This window comes from Theileria orientalis, chromosome 1 (genome assembly GCF_000740895.1).
Source record: "Theileria orientalis strain Shintoku DNA, chromosome 1, complete genome".
Taxonomy (NCBI): Eukaryota; Apicomplexa; class Aconoidasida; order Piroplasmida; family Theileriidae; genus Theileria; species Theileria orientalis.
This window is the reverse complement of record NC_025260.1, coordinates 795,392-820,379: the sequence shown is the minus strand read 5'-3', so window position 1 is coordinate 820,379 and position 24,988 is coordinate 795,392. Positions and strand designations below refer to the sequence as shown.

Sequence of the window (24,988 nt, the reverse complement as noted above, 5' to 3'; positions counted from 1 at the left end):
GCTAAAACTATTTTAGATCAACACACAAATAAAACACCAACTACTTATTTATACACATTTTAAAATTATAAATAAAACCACCTGTATTTTACAAATGTACTCATAATTAGAATAAAAATCACGAATACGTATGTGGTGAACTGCAAAATACACAATGGTAACAAATTAAGCAATTTAAAAGCTACTATTTATATAAAACGGCACAAATAGTTTACGATTTCTCATTAGGCTCCGAATCATCAGTATTTTCCTCTGGATTCACAGCTTCCTCCTCATTTGAGTATTTTTGGTTTGCCACCAGAGATAACAGGGCCAAATCGCTCTGAATCTTCCAATTCCTCAAATGTTTCGGCTTCTTAGGGTCGTAAAAGGAAGTAGGGTCATTGCTCGTTGAGTTTTTGTACAACAGTTCCGTTGTATATAAATCCTTGTCAGTCTAAAGGAGATAAGTTATAACTGCTTACATTGATCTGAAAATATAAAATAAATACCATACCTGTCGCAGGTACTGATAGAGCATGAGGGGAGGGAAAAACACCCATGATTTGCGACACAAGATTCCGAGTTTAATTACCCTCTCCCTGGTACGGCTGCTGGAACCTTTATACCTCAAGAACTTCAGAGGCAACAATGCGATATTCGATAATACACAGAAAAATCCCATGAATATATAAATGTAGTTGAAAATAAAATAAAAAATAAAAATTTAAAGGTGTTTTTCAAAGAATGAAAAGCTAGTGAAACGAGGTAGTTGAAGCACGTATACGTGGACGCAATGAGCATTAATTCATATTTAACTATTACAATGCTTAAAATTATGAATCATTTGTGTTTTAGTTCTCTATTTTGTACCTATGGGGACGCTTTCCCTACCGAAATGATGTGTAAAACTACGAACAGCGTTTTTTATTCTTTTGTAAAAGCAAACATGACCGCATAAATATATGGAGGGGTATGTGACTAATTTAACTTCTGAGCTGCTGGATCGCACAAACAAGTATTTAACAGAGGCTGATCTGTCTAGTTTTATCCTGCCCCTTCCATTCACAGACGATTCCATTTTGAACGAAAAGCAGCTCCTCTCAAAGCTAATTTGCAACTGCTCACACCTGTCCAAAAAGCAGCTGTATAGCGTGATTCAGAGGCTGTCGACGACGATTAACCTGAGGAACTCGACGTCGCCCGGTTCTCGCCTCCCCAAGGGGACCAAAAAGCTAAACGAAGTAGATTATCAGAACTACTCCTCCTCTTATGATATCACGTTTACATTAAACAAAAACCATATCGCAGAACGAAGAACGGAACAGACCTTCCGGAGTTCCAGGCTTTCGGAACAGTCGAAAAACGAAGTGGATTCGCTCGCGGAAATGCACACAGGGGACGAAATCGGAAACAAGCTAATAGAGGTACCCTAGATTACTTAAAAGCAGTTTAAACTTCCGCAAGCAGCTAGTTACTTTGCCCGGTAACCGCCATGTACCACCTGGCAACGGTGCACCTCTTACCTAGTCAGTCACCAAACTTATATTTAATAGCGTTAGAGATTTAAACACATCTCACACACATTCAGCTCATCAAGAACATCTCCGACCCTGGCATCGTTGGGTTCATCATGATCATTTCGTGCAAGAAGGCCAACAAGGCCAAGAGCTACGACTCGAACGAGGTCCAGTACATTCCCTTCGCCGGGGGCATCGTTGAGCTTCTGGACCCCGAGGAGCACTGCCTCAAGGCAGTCTGGTGCGACCCGAACCTGCCGTCCAAGGTGCAGTCTGACTTCTGCAAAATCCTCATCCTCAGGCTCCTCGGCCACGCCTTCGACTACTGCTACCCGGGCACTAACAACCCGCAGCGCTTCAAGCACATATCGGTGCTGAACGTGTGCGGCATTCTATTTCCCAAGTCCGTGTACGGCTTCATCATCAACTCGCTAAAGTTCGGGAAGCACTTCGAGACTGGCTACAGCGGCGGCTCCCACGAGGACTCTGCCACGAACCCCTGCAAGTGTCTGAAGCTGTTCGGCTCCAGCGACGCGCACCTTTTTTGGGGCATTTCCGAGTCTCGCCTCCGCGGCACCTACTGCAGCATCAAGTCCCAGATTCCCCTTTCGCCGAGCTACGAGTTAGTGAAGGCGGTGCGGCTTCTGTGCAACTAATTTGCTACCATCTCTAGCACTACTTACCCTGCTCTATCACTAGTTACTTTCTTTAGCACTAGTTATTTACTGTACCCCCGGCTAGCCTTTCTAGCACTAGTTACTTTCTCTAGCACTAGTTAGCCTCTGTACCCCTACCACAGTAGTCTTAGTCTTAGATACATGTAGTCGCCGTAGTACTCTCGTTGCGAATACCTGGAGTACATGTAGAAGCTACTGTAGTTACGCACACGGGTGTACTACCACCTGTAGATGCAGTCCCTGCACTTCCTGTAGACACTATATCATAAAACAAGTGCACTTGCACAACACGCTTACACACATTAGCATATCACACACATTAGCAAATCACACACATTAGCAAATCACACACACACATATGCAATCACGGCATACACCATAACTGACTAAAGAGTACTTTTTCATTATATTTATTCTCTAATCTCGCTGTGAGAACTGTGAATGATTGCTGTGTCAGTGTACCTTTGAGGCCGCGTCGAGCTGGCAGACACGGTCGTACGCCTCGGACTCCATTGGGAGCCACCTGTAGCCTGAGAACTCGAAGTGCCTCCTGACCACCTCGGTGCCGGTCCTTATGAACAGCTCTACCATCGTCTGGAAGCCTGCGCGCAGGTGCACGCTCACCGCGAGACACTGGTCGCTGTGCGACCTCCAAATCACCTCGTGGGCGTCGCGCAGCTCAGTCACCGGGTGCTTCGGGTACGGCGTGAAGAGCAGGTATTCGTATCCGAATTCCCTGGCGTCCCTGAACTCTCCGAATCCGGCTGACTTCAGGTCCTGCAGGAATAGCACTCCGTTGCTGAACGAGCTCTTGCCTTCCACGCCCTCGACGCTCTTGAAGTTACCCAGCTTCGTGAGGTGCTCTGGGTTGTTGAGGTCGTTGAAAGCGTTAACTTTACGTGGGCCGCTTGCGGTCACTTTTTTGCTAAAGTCAACGTCGTACACGTTGACTTTGTTTGCAGTTTCGCCAGCATACGCGTTATATGCCTCTTCTGCATATCCATTGCTGGTAGTGACATTGTCTGCGTTGTTGTTGTTGGCTAATTCATTTGCATACGCCTTATATGCCTCTTCTGCATAACTGCCTGCTACTTGGTTAGAATATGCTCTATAGGCCTCATCTGCATATTTGTTGCTGTTGGCCACATCCTCTGCATACACTTTGGCCACTTCGTTTGCATATGCCTTATATGCCTCATCTGAGTAATTGCCTTCTGCTTTAGGCGGGTTAACCTCTTCATAGTCATAATCGTAGTCAGAGTTGTAATCTTTGTAAACCGATTGTTCATAAGTGTTTTTAAAGTCGAAAGCTTCGCTGTTGTCGAAGTCGTAAGCGTTGTTGACGTCAATGTCACTAAGATTTCGGCTGATACCAATAGAAGTGCTTGCTGAAGACAGGTTCCCTTTGCTGTCGAGAACTTCAAATTCCGAGTCTTCCTTTACCTTATCATCTGGTTCTACGTTTGCAGAATCATTTTCAAACTTAACCTTCTTATTTCTGTACTTTCCTTCGTCACTCTCGGCCTCTGTGCTTGATCTTTTCAGTGGTATGGTTATCGATGCAGATGTTTGAAGATCAACGTCGTTGTAAGGCTCATTCGCTATAGCCAATCTTTCTTGATATCTCAGTGGTGGTAGTGACATCTCCTTTCCTGTCAGGTATTCTATTGCTCCTGGTACCTTATTCTTCACAACCTGTTCATTCATCTTCAATGTTCCTGGAGTCTTTCTATCTTCCACTTCTATGTCCAAGAAATCTTCGTCCGAACATGGTGTCATTGGCGAATCTGAGTCTGCTTTTACTGCCTCCTTCGGTTCTTTCGCACTTGCCACTGACACCTTCACCTCGTTCGCACATGCCATTGCCTCCTTGTCGTTCAGCTTTGACAAGTTAGGGGGACTTGCTGACACATTATCCAAACTTACCGATGCCTTAGCTCCTTCACTTGCCAACTTACTTTCGAGGTGCGACAGTTTGACCACCGGAGGCTCTTCATTGCTCTTCGACTCACTCTTCAACGTCTCCGATTGCGATTTATAGCTTAGCGAGCGTTTCATGAGCCCCTTGCGCGCGTCGTCTCTGCACTCCGACTTGCCGCACTCTCTCCACTTCAGCAGGTCTCCTTCCGTCGTCTTGTAGTACTTCGTGGTCGTGTTCATGTTCGAGTCCAGGAGGTCCAGGAACAGGTACGTCTCGTACTTTCCGTACGTGAGGAAGAATGACGTGCACTTCAGGTCATCTGAGCCCACCCATATCGTTCTGTCCTTGTACCTCAGCCTCGTCACTAGGTACCCGCTCTTGGGAGTGATGTGGAACGTGTTTCCATTCTCCACCACTGTGAACTTGGTCGAAAAGTTGTTTCTGATGTCCGCCGTCAGGTTAGTGGCGTACGTGAATGCGAACCTTTTCTTGAACTCTTCGTCTGTAATGAAAGACCATTTGTCGCCCGTCTTCACGTACGAGTACTGCCTCACCTTCGAGTCTGCCTTGCTGACTATGTACAGCAGCTTCGCCTTGTAGTTGTAGCATACGAACTCGCAGGTCTCGTTCGGGTACCTCGGCGTCCACACCATCCTTCCTGCGTCCAGCACTGAGCTGAGCACCACTCCGGACCTCAGGTGGAATGAATAGTGACTCAGAGCCTCATTTTTGGAGAAGTACATGAACTTGGGCACTGTCGTCAGACTGCTTATGTCCAGTGAAGGGTGCCTTCTCTTCATATTCTGCGAGTATTCCTCTATTAACTTATAGTAAAAGTACTCCGAGACTCGCGTCCACTTTCCAAGCTCAGGGTAGAAAGTGTAGAATTCAAATTTAAAGAATGAACCGTTCTGGTACAATATCAGCATGAGCCTCTTGTCTTCGCCTAGGTTCGTCACGTACACCTCCAAAACGTAAGCCGACACTTCTAATATCTTAATTTCTCCATCAACTACAGTCCTCACAACGTACCCCTCCGAGGGCTCGTAGAACTTGTATTCTATTTCGTTCCTCAGCGTCGTCTCCACTGTGTACCCTTTCTTCGTTTTCGAAATATCGAGCACAACTGGCGTCTCCTTGAACTTGAGCAGCCTTGCGTCAAACTCTTCCCGCGTCACCTCCCTGTAGCTCTGCGCACGCTTCTCGAAAATTTTAGTCTTTGTTTCTTCTCCCTTCTTGAAGACCAGGTCTACGAAGAGCGTCCTGTCGTTCTTTGTGTAAAAACACGAGCTCGTGGCCACACAGTCGTTGGGCAAATCAAAGACTGCAATGCCTCCGTCAACGAACTTGTGGAACTTCGAGTCATTGCTGAAGTAGAGCACATTGTGCGTTATGCCGTCTATTTCGTACGTGCAACCTCTGCAGAGCGGTGGCTGCGGTAATTCCGCGTAATCTAACTGTGTGCTCCTTGCAATCGGCTTAATGTACTCTCCAAGTGCGACAGCTTCCTTTTTAACTCCCTTTTCTCCTACTTTTTCTTCAGAGTTCTCGGCGCAATTTTCGGCCAATTTCCATTCTCCGTTTTCGTTTACATATAGAAGCGATTTTGGCTTCTCTGAGGTCAAGTAATATACACGCACTGATACATATACATCCGATTGCTTGTCAGCAACTATTTCAGTTGCTAGCTGGTCCTTTTCTTTAGACCACACCTTCTTGTTTCCTTCCTTTATTTCCATTACGTAAAAGCCTTTTTTCGGCTTATAATCGTAAGTATATTTTGATACTGAGTACTTAAACGTGTAGTTGAACTTGTCACTGACTGTTTCACTTAAATCCAGGACCACGGGTTCGTCTGCGTACTTTTCCTCCTTCTCGCGCGGGTCCTTGCTAAAGTACTGCTCTCCGTTTGCGAGATTCACTGGCGATACGCTCGTTCCTTCTGCTTCATGCTCTTCAACCCTTATGTTAAACGGATTAACCTCATTGAAGTTAACCCATCCCTGAAGTGTATATAGGAACATCAAAAGTTGCGATTGACCCTCGCCCACGCTCAATGTAAGGTTTATGAGCCTAGGTCCGAGGTCATTAACGAACATGAGTGCGTTCGTGACCCTGTGGCCTGCCTTCGTGGACTTCCATACCTGGAGTCCACTCTGAGTAACCCTTTCGACGTAAAACCCTGGGTTTACGTCGTGGGTTATAACTCTATAATTTACAAAATCCAATTCAGAGCTGACAACCGCTGGATCGTCGAGCATATTGAGCTCCAATCCTACGTATTGCTGAGCTAGCACGCCGGAGCCAGCCAAAAACCCAAGAACAAGTGCTTTCACTAACATTTTATCATGCTAGTACAAATGAAGACGTAAACTAATTAATGCTCTAATGAAATGCCGAGTAGAGCAAAAAATTTAAATTAAACTTAGTACTATTCTCAATACAAGATAATAATACAAAAAATAGTGTATTTGCCCAATTTATAACTTTCTAAACTTGAGCGTATTAATTCATATACTTTTACACAATTCTTTCGTCGTATAAAAGGGTAACGTGATAAAAATGGCCCTTTTTATGATAGACTTATTTACTATCCTTATCTGTCTATTTACGTTAAGGCTGTAATTTCAACAATAAAAACAAATTTTGAGAATTAAATCTGAAATTAAATCTATAAAACAGTTTTTATTCTTTCCCAATCCTATAAATTTATAGCGATTTAGTGAGTTGAAACTATGGTACAACAAAGAACAACAGGGCTCAAGGCATATAAAATTTATATTTAGCCGAGAACACGAATGAAAGACAGTCGTTCCTATCACAAGACCTAAAAAACAGAGAAATTTGTAGAGAACAAATTTACACAAAACATCCCCCTGGAGAGGCACAAAATTGATAATTAATTTAAACCTATATTCCGGTTAAAAAAAAGAGACAAGCCAAATGTATAAAGCCAGTCTCCTATAATAAATCAAAATTGCAGATTTCGCAAATTTCAGTCGACTAGAAACTATGTCCCAGTACCAAATGGCGGGTGCTACCTAAGCAAATATTGCTTTAATTCGAAGAGCGCCAGTGGGAATTATTAAACAATTTACTGATTTGTTCCTTGGTAGTCTAAAAATTACCACCACAAAACTCTCCCACATAGAAAAGGGCACGTAAGGATAGAATAGAAAATTAATTCTACAACCTTAAATTATAATGAATTTAGCTTAGATCGTTCTGACTATATAGTTGGATGTGCGGATTACGTTGTCCACGTTTTGCGCCCTGCTGGTCCTGAGGTAGCTCTCCAGCCTGCCGATGAAGGCCATGTGTTTCTGCCTGAGCGCTTCGGACTCCGGCGCGAGCCCGGCGTCAGTGTTCCTGAGTCCGACGAGGATCTGCATCTGAAGGATCTTCGTGAACCGCAGCTTCGCCATCATCAGCCTGTCCAGCTCCCCGCCCAGTGATTCCATGCTCACCTCGATCATAACGTCCAGCAGCTTGTACCTACATTTCTCGTTTAGACCCTGAAACTTACATCACGCTCTTCGGCTGCTTCAGCGCGTTCTCCGACACCAGTGAGCTGACCAGCGAGTACAGCTTTTCCTAAACAGCGTTTACTTGTGCCCATAGACCATAGCTGTATATATAGCGAGAATATCCACTACTTAAACTATCTAATATGTATACGTCCGTAAACGGAACCCATTTGCTACTTCATTGATAAGTGCTCTACCTAACTACCAACTAGGTCGCGGAAACTTACGTCCTGAAAGAGCGCCTTCGGGAGCGCAAGCAGGTTCGTCACCACGTTGCAGAAACGCAGCACCGACTTCTCCTGCAGACGCCCGGTCACCAGCCTGAAAACCTGAAAAAATTGAGTGAGTGCTCGACGTACCTCCAGTGCCTGCACTATCGCCCCGGTGAGGGCCGCAGTGGACTCGCCGGCCTGCACGTTCTTGTAGGCCATCTTCGTGAGCAGCAGCAGCGCGTTGTGTGAGGCCTCGAGGAGCGGCGCCGTCAGCAGGCGCAGGAACGTGCCCTTGAGCGCGCCCCGGTGCCTCAGCACCTGGCCGAAGGTCTGCGCCAGCGTCGCGGGCACGTCCGCCGGGTACAGCGTCGGCAGCAGGCTCTGGTACTCCCTGTAGCTGCTCACCAGGCACACGTCGTTGACTCTGGAGCACAGCGAGAGGACCGTCTCTACCAGGCTCAGGCCCAGGTCGTCCCTCAGGCAGTCAGGGTCGCTGTCCACGAAGTCGACTGCGCGCGCCACGTTCGTGCTGAAGGGCCTCTTCGCCGACTTCTCCTCCTCGTAGCCGGCCATGTCCACCAGCGACCTTCTGCTCTCCGACCTCGTCGCAGTGCCCTCGTTCGAGTCGCGCCCCTCCTTCGCGTCTGCGCTCACCGTGTCCAGGCAGAGCCTCTCGTCCGAGGAGCTGCATTCGTTCTCCTGCTCGAGCGCCGCTGCGGGTGCCAAGTTCCCCGTGAGGCTCTGGATGTAGGGGTGGTACTTCGAGGCCTCCTTGTCGATCAGCCTTGAGACGGAAGCGCTCTTCTGTCTGTCCACCCTCCTTTGCTCCAGTTCCTCTGACTCCTCGTCCTCGTCCTCGTCCTCCAGGTTTTGGACAACTCCCGGCCTCTCGTAGCTCCTGACCAGCCTGCTGAGGTCTGCGTGCACCTTGCGACTCTGCAGGTCCTTGTCCTTATCCCCCAGCCTCGCCTCCTCCTCGTTGGTCCTCTTCTCGTTCGCTCTCAAGCTCTTCCCGCGTCTGTCTGCAACTTCCTCCTCCTCTTCCTCGCGGCCTCCCTTGCGAGCGTCTCCGGTGTTCAGCTTGCGTCTCTTCGACTTGGCCCTCTGTAACTGCTCGTGGACTCCCTGCATAACTGCCTCCAATCTCTGTGAGGCAGCCTCGGCCGTCGCCTTCTTGTCAGACCCGTGGCAGTCTCCCACGAAAACGTACCTCGTCTCCTCCAGCGTCGCGCTCATGTACGGCGGCTTTGAGGCCTTCGGCTGCTGCTCCAGGCTGCGCACTGGCTTCTCGACTATCTGCTGCGAGAGGCTTCTGCACGACTCCAGGTCCATCGTCACGTCCTCGCCCAGTATCACTTCCTGCATGATGTTCTGGGGTGCCACTTCCTCCCTGTTCGACGTTCTCAGTTGCGGCACTCTCTCTGCTGGTACCTGGGGCCACCTCTCCACTGACGCCACGACGTTCCTTCTCAACTGGGCCTGTTCTACGCGCTCTGAGGCCTCCTTAACGCCTGTCAGCTTTGCTTGGTCTCCCGGTACCTCCGACTGCTGCCTCTCCTTCTGGACTTGAGCTGCATTCTCTGACCTCGTGCCGACTTCTTCCTTCTCAGACTCCTGCACTCCTCTCAGCTGCTGCACTTCCTCACGTCCGGTTTCTTGCGACAACTGGCCAAACTCGTTCGAGTTTTCGAGCTCCTGGGTCCTGTCACTGTTTGACCTGTTTGTTGTCAGGGTCTCCACTGCCTCCAGAGACCTGTTTGTTGTCAGGGTCTCCACTGCCTCCAGAGACCTGTTTGTTGTCAGCGTCTCCACTGCCTCCAGAGACGGGTTTGTCGTCAGCGTCTCCAGTGACGGTGTTGGCTTCTTGTACTTCTCGTTCAGGTCATTCAACGTCTGACTGGAGCTCTCTAGGGACGCCTCCCTACTACTCGACTCAGGCGCCTGGGCGTTCGAAACGACTCTCTGCACCATTCTGCCGGCCACATTCGCGTCCACCTGCTGGCCCTCGGCCTGTTGTACTTGTTGCTGCTGTACTTGTTGCTGCTGTGCAGCTTGCAGAGCCCTCTCGGCCTCTGCCTTTTGTGCGTGCTCCTTCTGTACCTCTTGCTGAACCCGCTGTGCCGTCTCCTGAGCCAACTGGTGCATTTGCTGTGCCTGCGCCACCTGATGGACCGTTTGATGGATAACTCTATGGAGTTCCTGAACCGGATCCACTTCTGTTTCCTCTAGCTGTGCGCTCTCACCCTGTTCACGCTGCTCCCGCTGCTGGCGCTTCCTCTGTTGCTCCTCGAACTGCTGTATTCTCTGCAATAGCTGCTGCTGCTGTATGTTGTACTGCTCCTCCTCCAACTGCCTGACGAAGTGCTGTGTCTGCTGCTGGTGCTCTTGGCGCAGTTTTTGTATTTCTGCGTACACGTTTTGGTTCGGGTTCTGCTGACGCAGCTGGCGCAGCTGATCCAACTTCTGGTACAGCTGCTGCTGTTGCTGGTGATACTGCTGCTGCAGCTCAAGTGTTCTGGGTGACCTCTGTAACTGCTCCACCAGTTGCTGTTCCTGCAGCTGCAGGTGGTGGTAACGGTCTATTGGTGACCTCCTCTTAATGTCTCTTCTGAAATCCGAGGCCTCTGCTCTCAGATCTGCCGAGGATGTCCTCTTCATCCCTGTTATGTCTCTGTTTTCAACCTGTCTTTCTATCGAACTCGCTGCGACTTGAATCGCCAATAGTGATTCAGCCTGGCTCTGGCTGATCGAGCCTGCGTTTAATGGCGAGTGTTCATTCATCTGGCTACTCGTCTCGCTGTTCACCAGTGTTTTCGCCTCGTCTATTGAGTTTCTGAAGTTTGAGTTTGACATCAACTTTCTCGAAACGTATGCGTACAACTCGTGGTCCGCAGTCTCAGTCCTCGCCACTTCCTCCAGCGCCTCTTTGATCACCTCCACCCACTTAAATTCTATCGACTCCAGGTAGCTGCACATCGTCTTCGCTATTTCAAGAGAGTACTTCATCATCTTTGACACTTTCGTGAACACTGCCAGTGCTTTGCTCAGGTTCTTCCCGAATGTTGCGTAACTCAGGAAGCACTCCGCCAGCCACATCGACTCCTCCAACGAGAACTTCAGCTCCATCGTTTCCAGGTAGTCCACCATCATTTCAAACAACTCTATCGCGACTCTTTCGCACTTGTTTTCAAACAAACAGCATGCCAGCCATGCTATCAGGTCCTTCCTCGAATCACTCATCAGCATCTCATCACGTTTTCTGCTCGAATTTCCCAGGTATCCCTTCCAGAACGAGCACGCCCTACGCCATTTTTTGCAAGCGATTATGACATTAACTAGCTAACATTGCTACCTAGACCAAATAACTAGCATTATTGCTACCTAAATCACAAAACTAAATAGCATTATTGCTACCTAAATCACAAAACTAACTAACATTATTGCTACCTAAATCACAAAACTAAATAGCATTATTACTTTCAATATTTTACTTACTTCTTCTTGCGCTCGTGGTCCAACTCGAACATGCAGCTGTACAACTCGCTCGACACGTACTTCCTTATCCTCGACTCTGCGGTTCTACATGCCGTCTTCAGGTCCTTCGAGGGCCTCGAGAACTTCAGCAGATTAACCTGCCTGTCGTCCAAGTACTTGAAGATGCCGTAGGTGTCGTCGAGCACCCAGAGCACTTCCGAGGCCTTGGTTGCGTACGGGTCCTTGGAGGTCTTAACGAAGTATGCCAGGAAGTCCATGATCTTGACCTGCAGGTCCGTGTCGATTGACAGATACTGTCTGCTGACCGTGGTGCTGATCGTTTCGAAGACGCTCAGGATCATCTGGTTAACTTCGCACATTCCTGTGCTGCCGGTTATGATATCGCTGTTGTTGCCGCAGCGGTCCTGGTCCCTGTCCTCGCTGCTGCTCTGCTCGCCGCTCGCCTGGTGCCTGGCACTCGTGTTATTGAGCACGTCCTGCTTCTCTATCGCGAGCACTGTTGCGTATGCGTAGTTGACCGGGTTCAGGAACCTGTCTATGTTCCTGTTGTTCGTGAGCATCAGGCTCACCATCACCATCGGCTCCTTGTACTTCTTCACTATCAGCATCAGCTCAGTCAGCCCTTCCTCCGACAGCTCCTCCTTGCACATGAGCGTGTAGAACTTCTGCAGCACGTCTGGCTCCCTGAAGTCCCTGTGGTACTCGTTGACCAGCCTCAGCAGGTAGTAATCGTTTACCTTTTGTACCCTCCTGTGGTTCGCCATCCACTGCGTCAGGTTGTACAGCGCTCTGTTAAGCGCCGCGACGTCGTTTGTCTTAAACTCGTCCAGCACCTTTTCGTCCACTGCCTTTTGCAGCGAGTTCACTGCGACTATCTTCCTCCGTTCAACTCCCGTCCTCGGATCTATGGACGTAACTGAGGGGAGCCTGACAGTCCTGGCTGCGGCATCTTGTGCCTGCCCTTGTACCTGCCCTGAGCCATCCTCGGGTGCACGATCAGCCTGTGCGACTCCTCTGTTGGCCACTCTCGTGGCGTTGACACTCTGGTCGGCGAAGGATACTCTCGTAGTGACATTGGCCGTCTCCAAAGGCTCACTCTTTACCTCCTGCTGACCCTCCTCAGCTGCTGCGGTGTCGCTAGGGACCACGTTTGCACTCACAGCTTCCGTTGTGCCAGCACTTGGTGCGGCGCTGGTGGGCTGAGCCGCCGCAACCGTGGCTGGTTGCTGATCCAACTGCGGCACGTTAAACTCCGAGCCCGACTCCGCGTCATAATAACTCGTTACAGTCGTCGTGTCGTGGCTGCTCGTAGTGTTCGCCGTAGTGAGCACGCGTTCGCTGTCGTCTATCACCAGACTCGCCTGCTGTTCTTTCGTCAGCACGAACTCGTTGGCCGTGGTCTTCGCGCCTTCGACTACTTGTGTGGCTGCGTCCTCCGTGTGTCCCGCGGTTGCTGGCCGATTTGCGTACACCAGGTCGAAATCGTCCAGCACGTCCAGGAGCGACGCCAGTGCGCTCCTCACCTTCGGCACCTTGTCCGACCTAATCTGCCTGACGTCGTCTGCCAGGATTGTCAGCAGCTGCTTCAGCTTCTCAAAGAAGCCCGCGTCCGACGTCGGCACCACCTTCCCGTTAAGGAAGTTGCACATGTTCTCTCTGCAGGTTGGCGAGACGTTTGAGAGCGCCTTCTTCACCGATTCCGAGACCACTGTCAGCCTGCACCTCTTTGTCACCTCCACCAGCGCCTGTATGCATGCGTCGCGCACCTTCTTGTTGCTGTCCTTCAGCTTCTGGAAGAGCAGGTCCGCGAGCGTGTGCGACTTACTCACTGTCAGCAGGTCACACTCGCTCTTCACCAACAGCATCGTGAACAGGTTCAGGGAGTTCACCACCACAGGGATTGCCGACTCGTTCTTCAGCAGTAGCTCGAACAGCTTCACGAACTGCGGCGACACTCCTTCAAGGTCGACCTTGTCGTATTTGTCCAGCAGCGTCAGTGCGGCAATCAGCTGGTCGTTCTTCAGCTTCCAGGCGTTTTTGTCCACCACCACGTTCTTTCCTTCTCCTCTGTTCGTGTCAAATGTCTTGAACAGGTCTCTGTACCAGTTGCTTGGGAGCGGGCCTTGTCCACTCGGTCGTGACGGCGTGCCCAGACTATTCTTCTGCTTTCTTTGGTCATAAGCTTCCTTGTCTTTACCGGAGATTCCGTTATCATCTCCCGATCTGTATATGACGGAACTGTTGCTAGAGCTGCTTCCGGACCGTGCGTTATATCTGCTTATGCTCTGCGGGCTCCTGGGGACCACTCCTGGAAGTGGACTCTGTAATCTCCTCGATTGATCGTTCTGGGTCAATGTATTCATGTAATTGCGAGACGGCGTCCTTTCCCAATCCTTTGTGCCAGTTTTTTGCTGTCTCGTAGACTCATTCTGGGCCTGATTAGCTAAATCTGCCGTCTGCTGGTTGTAGGGGCTTGAATGTACGTTTGCGTTGTTCGGAGAGGTCTGATCATTTTGATTCCTTCTTGCGACATCCACTGGCGAGTGTTTGAACCTCCAGTTACATGTGTTGTTCAGACTCGTTGACTCCTTGACTAGTGATGTGACTTGGTTGCGCTGGGCTGCGTCGAGCCCGTTAAGTAGGTTGTCGATTGTTTGTTTATCTGTGATGTCCCTTATCAAGAAGGCCATCAGGTTATAGCTGTACAGTCTACACAGGTGCGCCTTCGTCGAGTTAACGACTGCCACTGAGAGTGAGCACAGCACCTCTGATGGTGCTGGCGGCGACCCGAATGACCTCGTGAGCGTGAGCAGCATCTTCATCACTGCGATGACCACACGTGCGTCGTCCGTGCTCATTTCCTCCACTGCTCCCGAATCCCTTTTGTACTTGTTCAGGATGTTCTGCACTGTCCTCTGGTATAGCCTTACCACCGAGTTGAAGACGTACTCTGATGAGGCGATTGATAACAGCGTGCACAGGAACTTGCTGAATACTTCTCCCGCCTTCAGGTTCGGCAGGAGGTAGTGGCACGAATCGTCGTGTACCACCTGGTATAGTTTGTAAAGCAGCATGGAATCCTGGATTCCACCCAGCTTTGTGTCGTAGACTGTGTTTACCTTCATTAGCCTGACGTACTGCAGCAGCAGCTCTGCCACCTTGGTCTGGAGCTGTGTGTCCTCCGACCTCACCAACTTCCTCAAATAGTTCGCGTCGCTCACGACATCTGACTGCTCCAGGTAGTCACAGCTCGACAGCTGCAGCAGGTACGATTTTAGAAGATCGAACCTCCTGGATTCCTCGACCTCGTTGGCTACCTGCTCCAGAGTCATATTTTCGAACTGATATACAGCTGAATCACCTTCTGAGTTGTTCACTTGAGTACTAGGATCTCTCACAACAGACATTTGTTCTTCCTTTATTTGCGTCTGGTTAGTCATTTTAAAAAACGTAAAAGAATCAGGATCTTGGCGTTAAATAGACAAAGTATATCAATAGGCTATCAATTATGAAAATTCGGAAAGACAATTATTTAATGTACACATTTAAAACCGAAAAGCGAAAATACAACCTATTTGACTATGTGTTTAAGTTTTATTTTAATAGTGATGATATAGTACGGGCGGCACTAGAACCAAACGTACTAAATGTCGTTTTGTTGAAACAAAGGCTGAATATGTTACAAAAATAACTTAAAAGCACAGAGAAAATAGAATCACATAAAATCATATAAATCTGATTAACACACATTAACTATACTACTGCTCACAATGTACCGATACCCAACATTTAAAACATATTGATTCTACATATGGATCGTTGTATATTACAGAATTCCAATTTCTTTTTGTAAACTATATCCATAACACAGAAATCAAATAACATATTTATACTTATCTTTTCAGATTCCTTTTGTTCCTCACATACCACTGTGTTTCACAAATTTGTATCCTTTACTGAGTAAAATCGCTCAAATTAGATAAAACACGTACACATTTCCATAAATGATTGAAAATGATTATCTTAACCTGTTTTTATATCCAAAAAATGAACACATTAATTTTTCTGCTTTAGAATCCAAATTTATCCAAGTAAACGAATCTTCAGACAATTTAGATCTTTTTTTTACTGAATTGAACAGCTGTGATTTGTTATGCTTTGATAGAGAGCTTGCCAAATTGAATGTTTGTAATGGTACAGTAGATCTCAAAACTAAAAAATTTGATTTAAAAATTAAATCCAACAACATCGCAGTTTCTTGTGGTGTATGCGCAACGGCTCTATATGGATATTTTGATGTTTACCAGGATTTAACAAGCAAATTTTGCAATAAATCTGTTCACGAAGTTTGTAATATTATTTCAAACACCAACGGATCCTACTCTTTGGTATATGTTTCGCTCCACGGCGGATTTGTGGTCGTTGCAAAGGACCAACATGGCTCCAAGTCGTTGCTAGTTTCCTTCGAGCCTTCTTTTACAATCTCTAACGTATCATTTAACACACATTCGAAATGGTACGAGTTTCCGCCATTTGTATTTCTAGCACTCGGGGATACTCCATATCTCTTCAAACGCAGTCAAAACCACCTGCATAGGCTGGCACAAACAAAAAATGTAGACTACAACACAATAGATTTTGAAACAATTTCATTGGTCGTAGATAAGGTAGCCGCATCGCTAGCGGAAAGTATATCGCAGTTAGTTAAACTTAGAATCACCCAAGACGTTATATCAATATTATTCTCCGGATGCGTCGACTCATCCCTAATAGCACTTATCGCACTAAATAGCTTTAAAGATATGTGTATTGAATTGATAAATGTGTCGTTTGACCCTAAAGCTTCGCCAGATAGGATCACCTCGCTATTCACATACGAGGAGCTAATTAGACTCTACCCAGACCGCGACATTAGGTTAATACTGGTGGATGTTGACCCGGAGGAATACCTGAGAGACGAGCCGGAGATATACGGACTCAGTTACCCAAATCAAACGCACATGGACCTGAACATATCAGCCTCAGTGTACTACGCAGGAGCACTGAAAGGGTACCTGTTTTCCAAGGAGTTCTTCGAAACTGAGTATTGGTCAACATTTAAGAACAACACAGCCCTTTTGAAGTCAATAAACTTTAAAGTAACAGTATCCAAGGATAAGTAAGCGCCGGAATATATAACAAATATTACAGGAAATCTGAAAGGGGTGAGTTGGCTGAGGAGATGAAAGCTGACACCATGGTCAATGAATCGGACTCCGCTAACGCTGATACGGATGAAAGTAGCAACATACCACCGTTGGAAATGTATTTTTATTAAATTTAAAATATTCGTTTTTAGGTATAAAAAGTTCAGTTCAGATTCCGAGTACTGCAAAGGTGTGTTTACTACGTAAATTGTATTAATATACGAATGAATGTATGTAAGTATATAATTAAACAAGAAAAAATTAAATGAATGCTCCAGAGTATATAAGTAAGAGTGAGTATGTGGTAATGGGCACGGGCGCAGATGAACTGTTTGGAGGATACGGAAGGCACGTATCAGCTAAAATGTTCAATGAGAAGACGAGTTTCAGCAGTGAAATAAACAAGTACCGCAATAGTTAAAGTAGTAATAAATTAGAGTTACCAGGGGCATTTTTACAGATTTTATAGTTAGAAAGCATACTTACAGCCTTGCTATTCGAACGTTATAAATATACTTAATGGGATTTTAGGGATATTCTGAGGCTGTGGAAACGTAACTTGGGCAGAGACGACAGAGTGTTAAACCATAGAAATATCAAGGCCCTGTACCCGTTCCTTTCAGCCAACGTACTTGAATGCCTGGGAGAGTTGCCGCTGAGTCCAGCAGTGATCGTCGACTACCTGGACCCACCAGAGTGGTTCAGACAACTAGGCATATACGGGCACATTGACAGTAGCGTGCTTTTAAACTCCGAGTTTATAAGTAGCCCAGGATCAAGGTCAGTGTCACTGTACGTGAACAAGTGGATACTGAGGGAGATATGCCACAAACTCGGCCTGAGGCACTGCTGCAACTTTAAGAAGAGAGCAATTCAGTTCGGCACGAGGAGCGCCAAAGTCTTCAATAGAATACACAACATGACCAACAGACAGGCGAGTAACAAGGGCGCAGCAACGTTTGTAATATAGTAGAATCTATTCAAAAATATACAGCATAAGACAAGTGCTCAGCTCGTAAATTTGCAATAACTACTACCTAAAGTATAATTAAATGCGTAACAGCAACTACCAAATGCTGATCAATGATTAAAACAAACAAAATAGATCACAATAATATTGATTTACAAGTCAGGTTATGGCTATACCAATGACCTGGACATCCAGGAGAGGTCGTCGTAGTCAAGGTCAGCGTAATCGCCCAGAACATGCTCAACCTTGGCGTCCCTGTCAGGGTCGACCTTAAGGTCGGAGGAGTCAAGCACAAGCTCGCCCTTAATCTCAGTGAGTTTATGCTGGAGCTGCCTCAGGGCCTCAGAGCCCTCAACCTGGTCGTTCTCCATGCGCAGCCGCTCCCGGTGGCCCTCCAGGAACTTCTGCTGAACGTACTTGGCCTCGTTCAGGTAAAGGGCACGCTTCCTCGACAGCTCCCGTATCCTCTGACGCGCCTCCTTAGCGGTCAGCTTCCCACGAGCCTTGGCGTCCACGTTCTGGTCGTCGAAGAAGCCGACGGGCAGGTTCTCGCTGGCGCTGACTGACAGGTTTGCGGCGCCGAAGTTCGAGGACGTTATCACGCTCCTGCTCCTCGCCTCCTCAGACTCATCGTCACTCTCCACGCCGGCGAGGGCGGCGGCGCCAGTGCCGTCGTCCTGAATGCCAGCCTCCCTGAGGATCCTCTCGTGCTCGAACTCGAAGTTGCTGCAGTAGGCGGTGTTCAGCTGATCGTAGACCAGCCTCGCCTCGTCGAGAACCTCGATGTCTTCCGGCTTGCCTTCCTCAGGAGACTCCTTGGGACGGCGGACCTTCCGCTCATCTACGTCCGTCGCTGCGTCGGACTGTTCAGGGTCATCTTCGAGTACTTCATAGGTCTCCTCGAGGACGTCGAGTTCTCCCGGCTCCTCCAGCAGTGCCGGGTTAAACTGCGGATTCGGTTGCGCGTCCCTGTTTAAATTCAAAGGCGCCGGCGCTTTAAATTCCAACTGCTCTGAGGTACCATCTACGCCATAATCAAGAGAACTGGCAGAATTGTGAGTGTGTTGCGTGGGTTCATCAAAGAAATCTGCCGGCAGTTTGAGCGATTCTGCTACTTTATGTTCAGGTTTGGGATTTGTAGACGCACTAAATGTAGGTTTCCCGTCATCCTTTACTTTGTCATACTCAGGTTGCGATGTTTTTTGTATTTTTTGTTTATTCGAGTCAGTAGTTTCTGTAGAGGTCCTCTTCCGAGATTCCTTCTCTCTTCGCATAAGATCCCTCAAAGAACTACTCATATTTGTCCATATATTAAAAATTAAAACGTTTTAATGCTATTATTAGGTTTTAAGTGCCTTTGCACAAAAGTTTCCACAACTGGTGATCTTATCAGAATATAATACAACAATGCCTATATAGAACACAACAACATGTGAATACATTAAAATACACTTGAAACTACAGTACTGGGTGCTTTAACCTCTCTATTTCTTTCCTGGAAGGCACTCCTAGTGCCCCAGTGGACAAAAACATCATTAGTATTAGATAGAGGAACATCTTATTCCATCCGAAGCTGCAAAAACATAATTTAAATGCACTTACACACACTATGATAGCAATGGCACAGGAACTGACCATTTGTTACTCTACTGTTTACCTATCTATTATACCACACTTCATCATTCCTACACATATCTACCCTCTAAATAAATAGCATCTGCCACTTCTTCCTCACTTATAACTTACTGGTGTGCTATGTAGATCGATATGTACCCTTGGAAGACAGACAAGAAGTTTGCTATTGACAGCGTTGTACCCAGTGACACCGAGTAGTCCTTCTCCTCCTCGTCTAAGAAACTGTGTATGCGCGTGTTGCACAGAAACTTACTTAAACTCTGGTCGCAGAGCGCCTTGAGGCCCCTGGTCGTTATCAGCATCTCCGTGCAATTTGTGGCCAGGCCTACCAGGAATACGTACGTGAAACACTTCCATATTGTGCCCAGGTCCATGAAGTAGACGAGCGCCAGCATCAGGAAGCTGAACACTGCGGATATGCTGCACCCCGTCAGGTGGTGGTTCTGCAGCACGAGCTTGCTGAACATGCCTGCGATCAGCGACCCTGCGCACGAGCCCAGCTGAAACACGAGCGTGGCGTAGATGCCGTACTGTATCGAGTACTTCAGGTTCGTCGTGAGGTAGAACGATATCCAAAATGCGAAGCAGTTCCTTGCCGATTTGAGCGACGTGTAGCCCACTGTGTACAGCGTCAGGTACTGGACCCTCTTCATGACGTCCAGGTGCACCCTCACTATGAACAATACCCGCTTCCCAGTCCTCCTGAAGAACTGTCCCACCTTCTTACCCAGGTATTTGCACAGCCTTATCGCGCGACTTCTACTCGTTGCAAGCTCCGATGCCTCGATCGTCGGCAGGAGGTCCACCTCCACCGGCGCCTGCTGCCATATTCTCTTAATCCCGCTCACGATGTTTCTGTAGTTTTCCTTGCTAATGCTCACCGGGTCGAACAGCTTCTCCCGTGGCACGTACACTTCCAACTGCTCAGAATCTCCTGAGTTTGGTTTCGGCTTTATGTAACACGTGAACAGCAGCATGAACGTGAGGAAGTTGAAGGCTGCTGTTATCATGAAGAGCACTTTCCACCTCGTCGTGGTCTGAACGTGGGCGCACATGATGATCCCAAAGCACAGTCCTGCATAAAATACATGAGTCTGAATAAAATAACTCTGTACCAATAGTATCTAGTTTCTATTTTACATCAATTCACCATTCATTTTAACGTTTTATGCCTAATTCACTTACCTAACTCGGCTGCGCAACACCAGAATGTGATGAGGAGCATTCTATAGTTTATGGGCAGCCACGAGTGCAGGTCATTGTACAGAGCCAGCCACAAAATAGCGCAAGAGAACCCTGTAACTCCATATATTACAACAAAGCCCGATAAATTATTCAGTAGAAACAGGAAAAAGTGGCAAATCCCCAAGAGCAGGTGGCAGAAGCAGACGAACATGACGATGTGTGACCTTGGGAACACTATTGGCGTTATGAACTGGCCAATTGAATACGAAGCCAGGTATGCGATGTCCAGGTATGCCAGCTGCAGCGTGGTACTTCCAAAACTCTTTTGTATGTTAACCTTGGTCGTAAACAGCGGCTCCCTTATCAGGTGTCCGACGCAGTTGGAGAGGAACGTCAGGAAGAACGCGATTGCAATTATACTCTTGTGCTGCCTTGACAGAGGCGACAGTGTCGGTGTGTTAGTATCCTGCCTACTGAATACAACGCTAATGAGAGGATTCCTCAAAGTTGAGTCCGGCTTGGCTTTCAGCGGCTCCCGTTTGATTCCATAATTTTTGTGCAAGTCCAACTCCAAAACCGGTATAACTGGGCCATCTGAGCTAGGTGTGTTTAAATCTATATCTCTGAATTCATTAAGATTCCTTTTACTGTGAGTATGTGTATTACTTTCAGGAAGTGTGTATTCATCGGCACTTCCATGTTCAGGATTCATATTTCAATCCTATTTTATTCTATAGTGTGTTTTTGACAATAAATGCTAAATCAGATCAGTTAACCCATGACCTAATTAACAACTGAATATTATAAAATTAAATAAGAGCATCTCCCTATTAATCAACAGTTCGATGAACACACATCAAATTATTAAAACAAAAAATATTTTAAAATAATTTTACCATTGATTCAGCTAATAAAACATAGTAATGTTTGTGTACGCAACAAGATATTATCAGGTGCAAGAATAAAAAGTAAAATAATAAGTATATAAATTCTAATATTATTTTTCAACTTTAGGTTCATTACTATAGTACATATTTTGTACGGATTGTTGTCTATTCAACACATCTTCGAGTTCATTATATTCTTCCATCATACTATCTATTTCCCGCTGAGAAATGGAATCACGCTTTTGATTAAGCATTGCAGCAGCATCTTCAGCCTATATTTAAATATAAACTAGAATAAAAAATATTTATAACGGTATGTGTTAGATAATTATAGTTTTAAAAATGTAATATTTAACATATCTATTTTTCAGCAAATATAATTCCAAAATAACAAATAATATTACCTTTTTATAAAAATATGAATTGAAGTTTGGATTCTTAAATTTTAATGCTATATCCTTTATCCTATTTAGTGTACCCAGTAAAGTATCCAATTTCTTATTCATATTTATAATTTAAATTTATATACACGTCAATTGAGTTTATGTTAACATTGTTTTGTTAAAAATAAACCTTAACTAATATAGTTATTAATTTGAGTTTTATCAATGGGGGTTTGATATGGAATCCTGTATGTAATCAAACAACATAATAATTAATATGAGTTGATATTTTAAGTTATAACCAAACTCAATTTTATAATGTGTGAATATAATGTATATGTGTAAGGTTTTAAGTGTATTCTGTTACTTTGTTTTATATGTTTTAATCGCAAATAATGTTAATATTTCAACTAGAGTTGAGTGTATATATAGAAATACCAGATTGACATGTCTCAAATCACCGCTCTCTTTCATTCCTTCTAATTTACAAAGAAAATCTTTAAATCGAAAGTCACAGCCACTTAAGGTTACGAGGGTGTTATCAAGACTGAAGGATGATCTGAGCATCGATCCGGAAAATTTAAACCTCTCTGGAAACGAAAATGACTATAAATCAGTGTCTGAAAGAATGGAAAAAGAAAATGCAGTATATATAGACAACACAGATCATATGTCCGAATTAACAGAAGGTGTAGAATCGTCGGACGATAACAAATATTTCGACTGGGATTCAATAACTAAAACAACAGAAACCGAAGGTTCTGAAAAGAGTCTGGAAGAAAATAAGGAGTATGAGAATGAGGAGATTAAAACAGTGACCACCAACGTGGACGGTAAATCGACAGAGGATATAGAAAGAGGAGAAAGGCCGGCACTGTACGGTTCAGGGTTAAATACCGAGTTGAACGTGGAAGAATACGAAATAGGAGTGTCAAACGGTAGAATCAACGAGTGGCCAGTGGAATGGGCGCCAGGGAAGAAGGTGCTCTCGTTCTTCCCAATACTGATCGACCAGTACTCGCTGAACCCGAACCCGCTGCAGCTGGGATTTGAAGACTCTATTAGATTTAGAGGAAAGCACGTGGAAAGCATATTTAACTCAATAATAGATAAGCTGGGAGAAAAGGAAGTAAGTTAAATAAAATAATTAGGAAAAAATGTAAATGTTCAGGTATACGGATTGTGCTTTTTAAGTCCAGAGTCGTTGCAACTGGCACCACTGGCAGTGTACGCAGAACTAATATCGAAGAAGGTAGTAGTAGACGGATCAGGAGAGAACCTGATAGTGACAGGAAGAGTGCTAGGAAGAGTGCTGATCAACAGAGTGGTGCTGGAAGAGCCGTTCATAAAGGCACTGGTGTCACCGTACGAAGACGAGCCGGTGTTGAAGGAACCAGAAAACGTGCCAAAACTAGTGGACGAAATAGTTAACCTGTACGAAACGTGCAACACAGCAGAAGCAGAAATCATGCAACTGCTGGAGCAGCCTTACGCACACACGAGAGTGAAGAACAGAAGTAAGCTCTTCGACGTCATCGACGACAGGCTGAACAAGTTCAACATCGAAAACACAATCAACCAGGGATTCGCACAAATAGCAGCATACGCAGCATTCGACTACCACCTTAACGCGTCGGAAAGGTACGACGCACTGGCAATGCAGAACACAGAGGATAGGCTGCGCTTCGTGAGAGACACGCTGAAGTTCAAGGGGAAGCAGCTGAGCATAGTTAAAAACTCGCCGAAAGAGAGGCTGACGGACCTGGTGAAGCAGCTGAAAAACTTCCAAAACAACAGAGACTCAATATATAACTTCCAAGACCAGAACGAAGTGTCAGCGAAAACAAAGGAAGACGTAGCAGTGGGAAACAACCAGCCGGCAGAAGAGCCAAAGTAAAGTTTAAGTCAAATTTTAAAGTGTTGTAATTTTAATAAATTTTAACATTTATGAGTCCACGAATATTCAGTAACAGATAAAAATATATAAGGTATAAGAGTATGTGTAAACTAGTTAGTTTGTTTATATGATGGTACACCCCAAGGTGTAAACGAGGGAAGGCTAGTATGTGTTTATGTTCGAATTAATGACCTAGTAAAAAAAAATAAATATGATATTTCTTTTAAATTGATATTTGATAATAAAAATGCCAACGCCAATTGAAGTATATAACAAAAGAATTAAAAAGAAGGAGAAGGAGAAGGTGAGCGATATTCAGGAAATAAATATGGAATTCAGAGAAAAAAGGCGAGATTAGAAGTGAAAACATCAAAGAAGCTTCTGGAAGACCCAGAAAAATTGAAGAAGGAGTTGGACGAGTTAACGCATAAAGGTAATTTATACCAATGATACACGTTGTAACGACCATGTAGCAATCATTGGAAGGATCGACGCAGAGTCTCTCGAAAGAAAGGAAAAAATAGAAAAGTTATGGGATCAATACAATAAAACAAAACAAGTGAAGGATAAGGAGGAACAGGGTACGTATAGATACGCATCGACGATTACGGAAATCATTATGGTTTAGAAACTGAAAGTGATGAGTCAGAAGAAAAGAGTTCATCAGGTAAGTATTAGAGTGCTCATTTATTGTAATAACGACATGATTTAACAAATACACAGACGAATCGGATTACTCAACCGATTCCGAAGATAAACCAAGATGTGTAATAGAAATCGAGGGGGAATTGAAAAACAAACCAGTAGAAAAGGAGCCAAAAAAGAATAAAAAGGGATTTCACGACCCAGAACCTCCAGACGAGTTTGAATTGGAACTAAGGAGCCATATGCCAAAACTGCACAAAAAGGAGGTAAGAAGAGGAACCAGGAAGTTATAATTGACATTTACACTAATTCGCTAATTTAGGAAAAGAAGACAGCCCAACCGATGAATAATTCCAGCTATACACCCAGACCTCCTCCCAATGTGATTCAAGCACCAGGCCCTTACACACCAATGCAGATGCCAGTTGCTCCAATGCCACCAGTACCGCCAATGGCTCCATTCTTGCAAATACCAATGATGCCAAACATCATGAATTTTAGACCGCAGCCGCCACCAATAATGATGAACATACACCCAAGCGTAATGCAACAAACACACGAGCAAAAGCAAGTTCAGGAGGAAAAAAAGGAACCGGAACAGGCTAAGGTGCCACTAAGCAAGTATTTCGTACCATCGCAAGTAAGGTAAGAGAACAAATAAGAATTAGTGAAGGCGAAAGGCCGAAATTATAAAGATCCAACAAAGAACAAACAATTAAGTAATTAATTTATCTGCAGATTAAAAAGGAACAACCAGGACAAAAAACCGAAACAATGAGTGAAAATAATAATGTGTTAAATTTGTGTTTTAATATTTTGGTAATAGGGAGACTTTTTGGAATCTTTATGTGTATGTGGTGTACCACATA

The 24,988-nt window shown here is 45.8% G+C and overlaps 11 protein-coding genes across 11 annotated transcripts; 5 read left to right on the top strand and 6 right to left on the bottom strand.

Annotated features, from left to right (window-relative positions):
• Positions 1-211: 211 nt before the first annotated feature.
• On the bottom strand, positions 212-664 carry TOT_010000370 (conserved hypothetical protein; the record flags this gene model as incomplete). The annotated part of the gene is made up of 2 exons (XM_009690909.1): positions 212-436; positions 497-664. 2 exons carry the CDS (start codon positions 662-664, stop codon positions 212-214), a joined length of 393 nt encoding a protein of 130 aa, XP_009689204.1.
• A 280-nt stretch (positions 665-944) lies between these two features.
• Positions 945-2,155, top strand: TOT_010000369 (conserved hypothetical protein; the record flags this gene model as incomplete). Its single annotated transcript, XM_009690908.1, has 2 exons — positions 945-1,406; positions 1,571-2,155. 2 exons carry the CDS (start codon positions 945-947, stop codon positions 2,153-2,155), a joined length of 1,047 nt encoding a protein of 348 aa, XP_009689203.1.
• Positions 2,156-2,629: 474 nt separating this feature from the next.
• Positions 2,630-6,439, bottom strand: TOT_010000368 (uncharacterized protein; the record flags this gene model as incomplete). The annotated part of the gene is made up of 1 exon (XM_009690907.1): positions 2,630-6,439. The coding sequence occupies one exon, from the start codon at positions 6,437-6,439 to the stop codon at positions 2,630-2,632; it is 3,810 nt and encodes a 1,269-aa protein (XP_009689202.1).
• Positions 6,440-7,312: 873 nt separating this feature from the next.
• Positions 7,313-14,771, bottom strand: TOT_010000367 (HEAT repeat containing protein; the record flags this gene model as incomplete). The annotated part of the gene is made up of 7 exons (XM_009690906.1): positions 7,313-7,592; positions 7,624-7,691; positions 7,852-9,222; positions 9,475-10,101; positions 10,546-11,137; positions 11,332-11,672; positions 11,829-14,771. 7 exons carry the CDS (start codon positions 14,769-14,771, stop codon positions 7,313-7,315), a joined length of 6,222 nt encoding a protein of 2,073 aa, XP_009689201.1.
• A 95-nt stretch (positions 14,772-14,866) lies between these two features.
• On the top strand, positions 14,867-15,022 carry TOT_010000366 (hypothetical protein; the record flags this gene model as incomplete). The annotated part of the gene is made up of 1 exon (XM_009690905.1): positions 14,867-15,022. One exon carries the CDS (start codon positions 14,867-14,869, stop codon positions 15,020-15,022), a length of 156 nt encoding a protein of 51 aa, XP_009689200.1.
• A 313-nt stretch (positions 15,023-15,335) lies between these two features.
• TOT_010000365 (uncharacterized protein) lies at positions 15,336-17,487 on the top strand (the record flags this gene model as incomplete). The annotated part of the gene is made up of 4 exons (XM_009690904.1): positions 15,336-16,489; positions 16,522-16,610; positions 16,796-16,922; positions 17,049-17,487. 4 exons carry the CDS (start codon positions 15,336-15,338, stop codon positions 17,485-17,487), a joined length of 1,809 nt encoding a protein of 602 aa, XP_009689199.1.
• Positions 17,488-17,493: 6 nt separating this feature from the next.
• On the bottom strand, positions 17,494-18,785 carry TOT_010000364 (conserved hypothetical protein; the record flags this gene model as incomplete). Its single annotated transcript, XM_009690903.1, has 2 exons — positions 17,494-17,547; positions 17,664-18,785. The coding sequence occupies 2 exons, from the start codon at positions 18,783-18,785 to the stop codon at positions 17,494-17,496; spliced, it is 1,176 nt and encodes a 391-aa protein (XP_009689198.1).
• Positions 18,786-18,945: 160 nt separating this feature from the next.
• Positions 18,946-21,019, bottom strand: TOT_010000363 (transporter; the record flags this gene model as incomplete). Its single annotated transcript, XM_009690902.1, has 3 exons — positions 18,946-19,117; positions 19,234-20,197; positions 20,308-21,019. 3 exons carry the CDS (start codon positions 21,017-21,019, stop codon positions 18,946-18,948), a joined length of 1,848 nt encoding a protein of 615 aa, XP_009689197.1.
• A 285-nt stretch (positions 21,020-21,304) lies between these two features.
• On the bottom strand, positions 21,305-21,700 carry TOT_010000362 (conserved hypothetical protein; the record flags this gene model as incomplete). Its single annotated transcript, XM_009690901.1, has 2 exons — positions 21,305-21,466; positions 21,599-21,700. 2 exons carry the CDS (start codon positions 21,698-21,700, stop codon positions 21,305-21,307), a joined length of 264 nt encoding a protein of 87 aa, XP_009689196.1.
• Positions 21,701-21,908: 208 nt separating this feature from the next.
• On the top strand, positions 21,909-23,474 carry TOT_010000361 (conserved hypothetical protein; the record flags this gene model as incomplete). Its single annotated transcript, XM_009690900.1, has 2 exons — positions 21,909-22,706; positions 22,749-23,474. 2 exons carry the CDS (start codon positions 21,909-21,911, stop codon positions 23,472-23,474), a joined length of 1,524 nt encoding a protein of 507 aa, XP_009689195.1.
• Positions 23,475-23,721: 247 nt separating this feature from the next.
• TOT_010000360 (conserved hypothetical protein) lies at positions 23,722-24,768 on the top strand (the record flags this gene model as incomplete). Its single annotated transcript, XM_009690899.1, has 6 exons — positions 23,722-23,778; positions 23,814-23,907; positions 23,948-24,055; positions 24,103-24,141; positions 24,198-24,385; positions 24,442-24,768. The coding sequence occupies 6 exons, from the start codon at positions 23,722-23,724 to the stop codon at positions 24,766-24,768; spliced, it is 813 nt and encodes a 270-aa protein (XP_009689194.1).
• Positions 24,769-24,988: the final 220 nt, after the last annotated feature.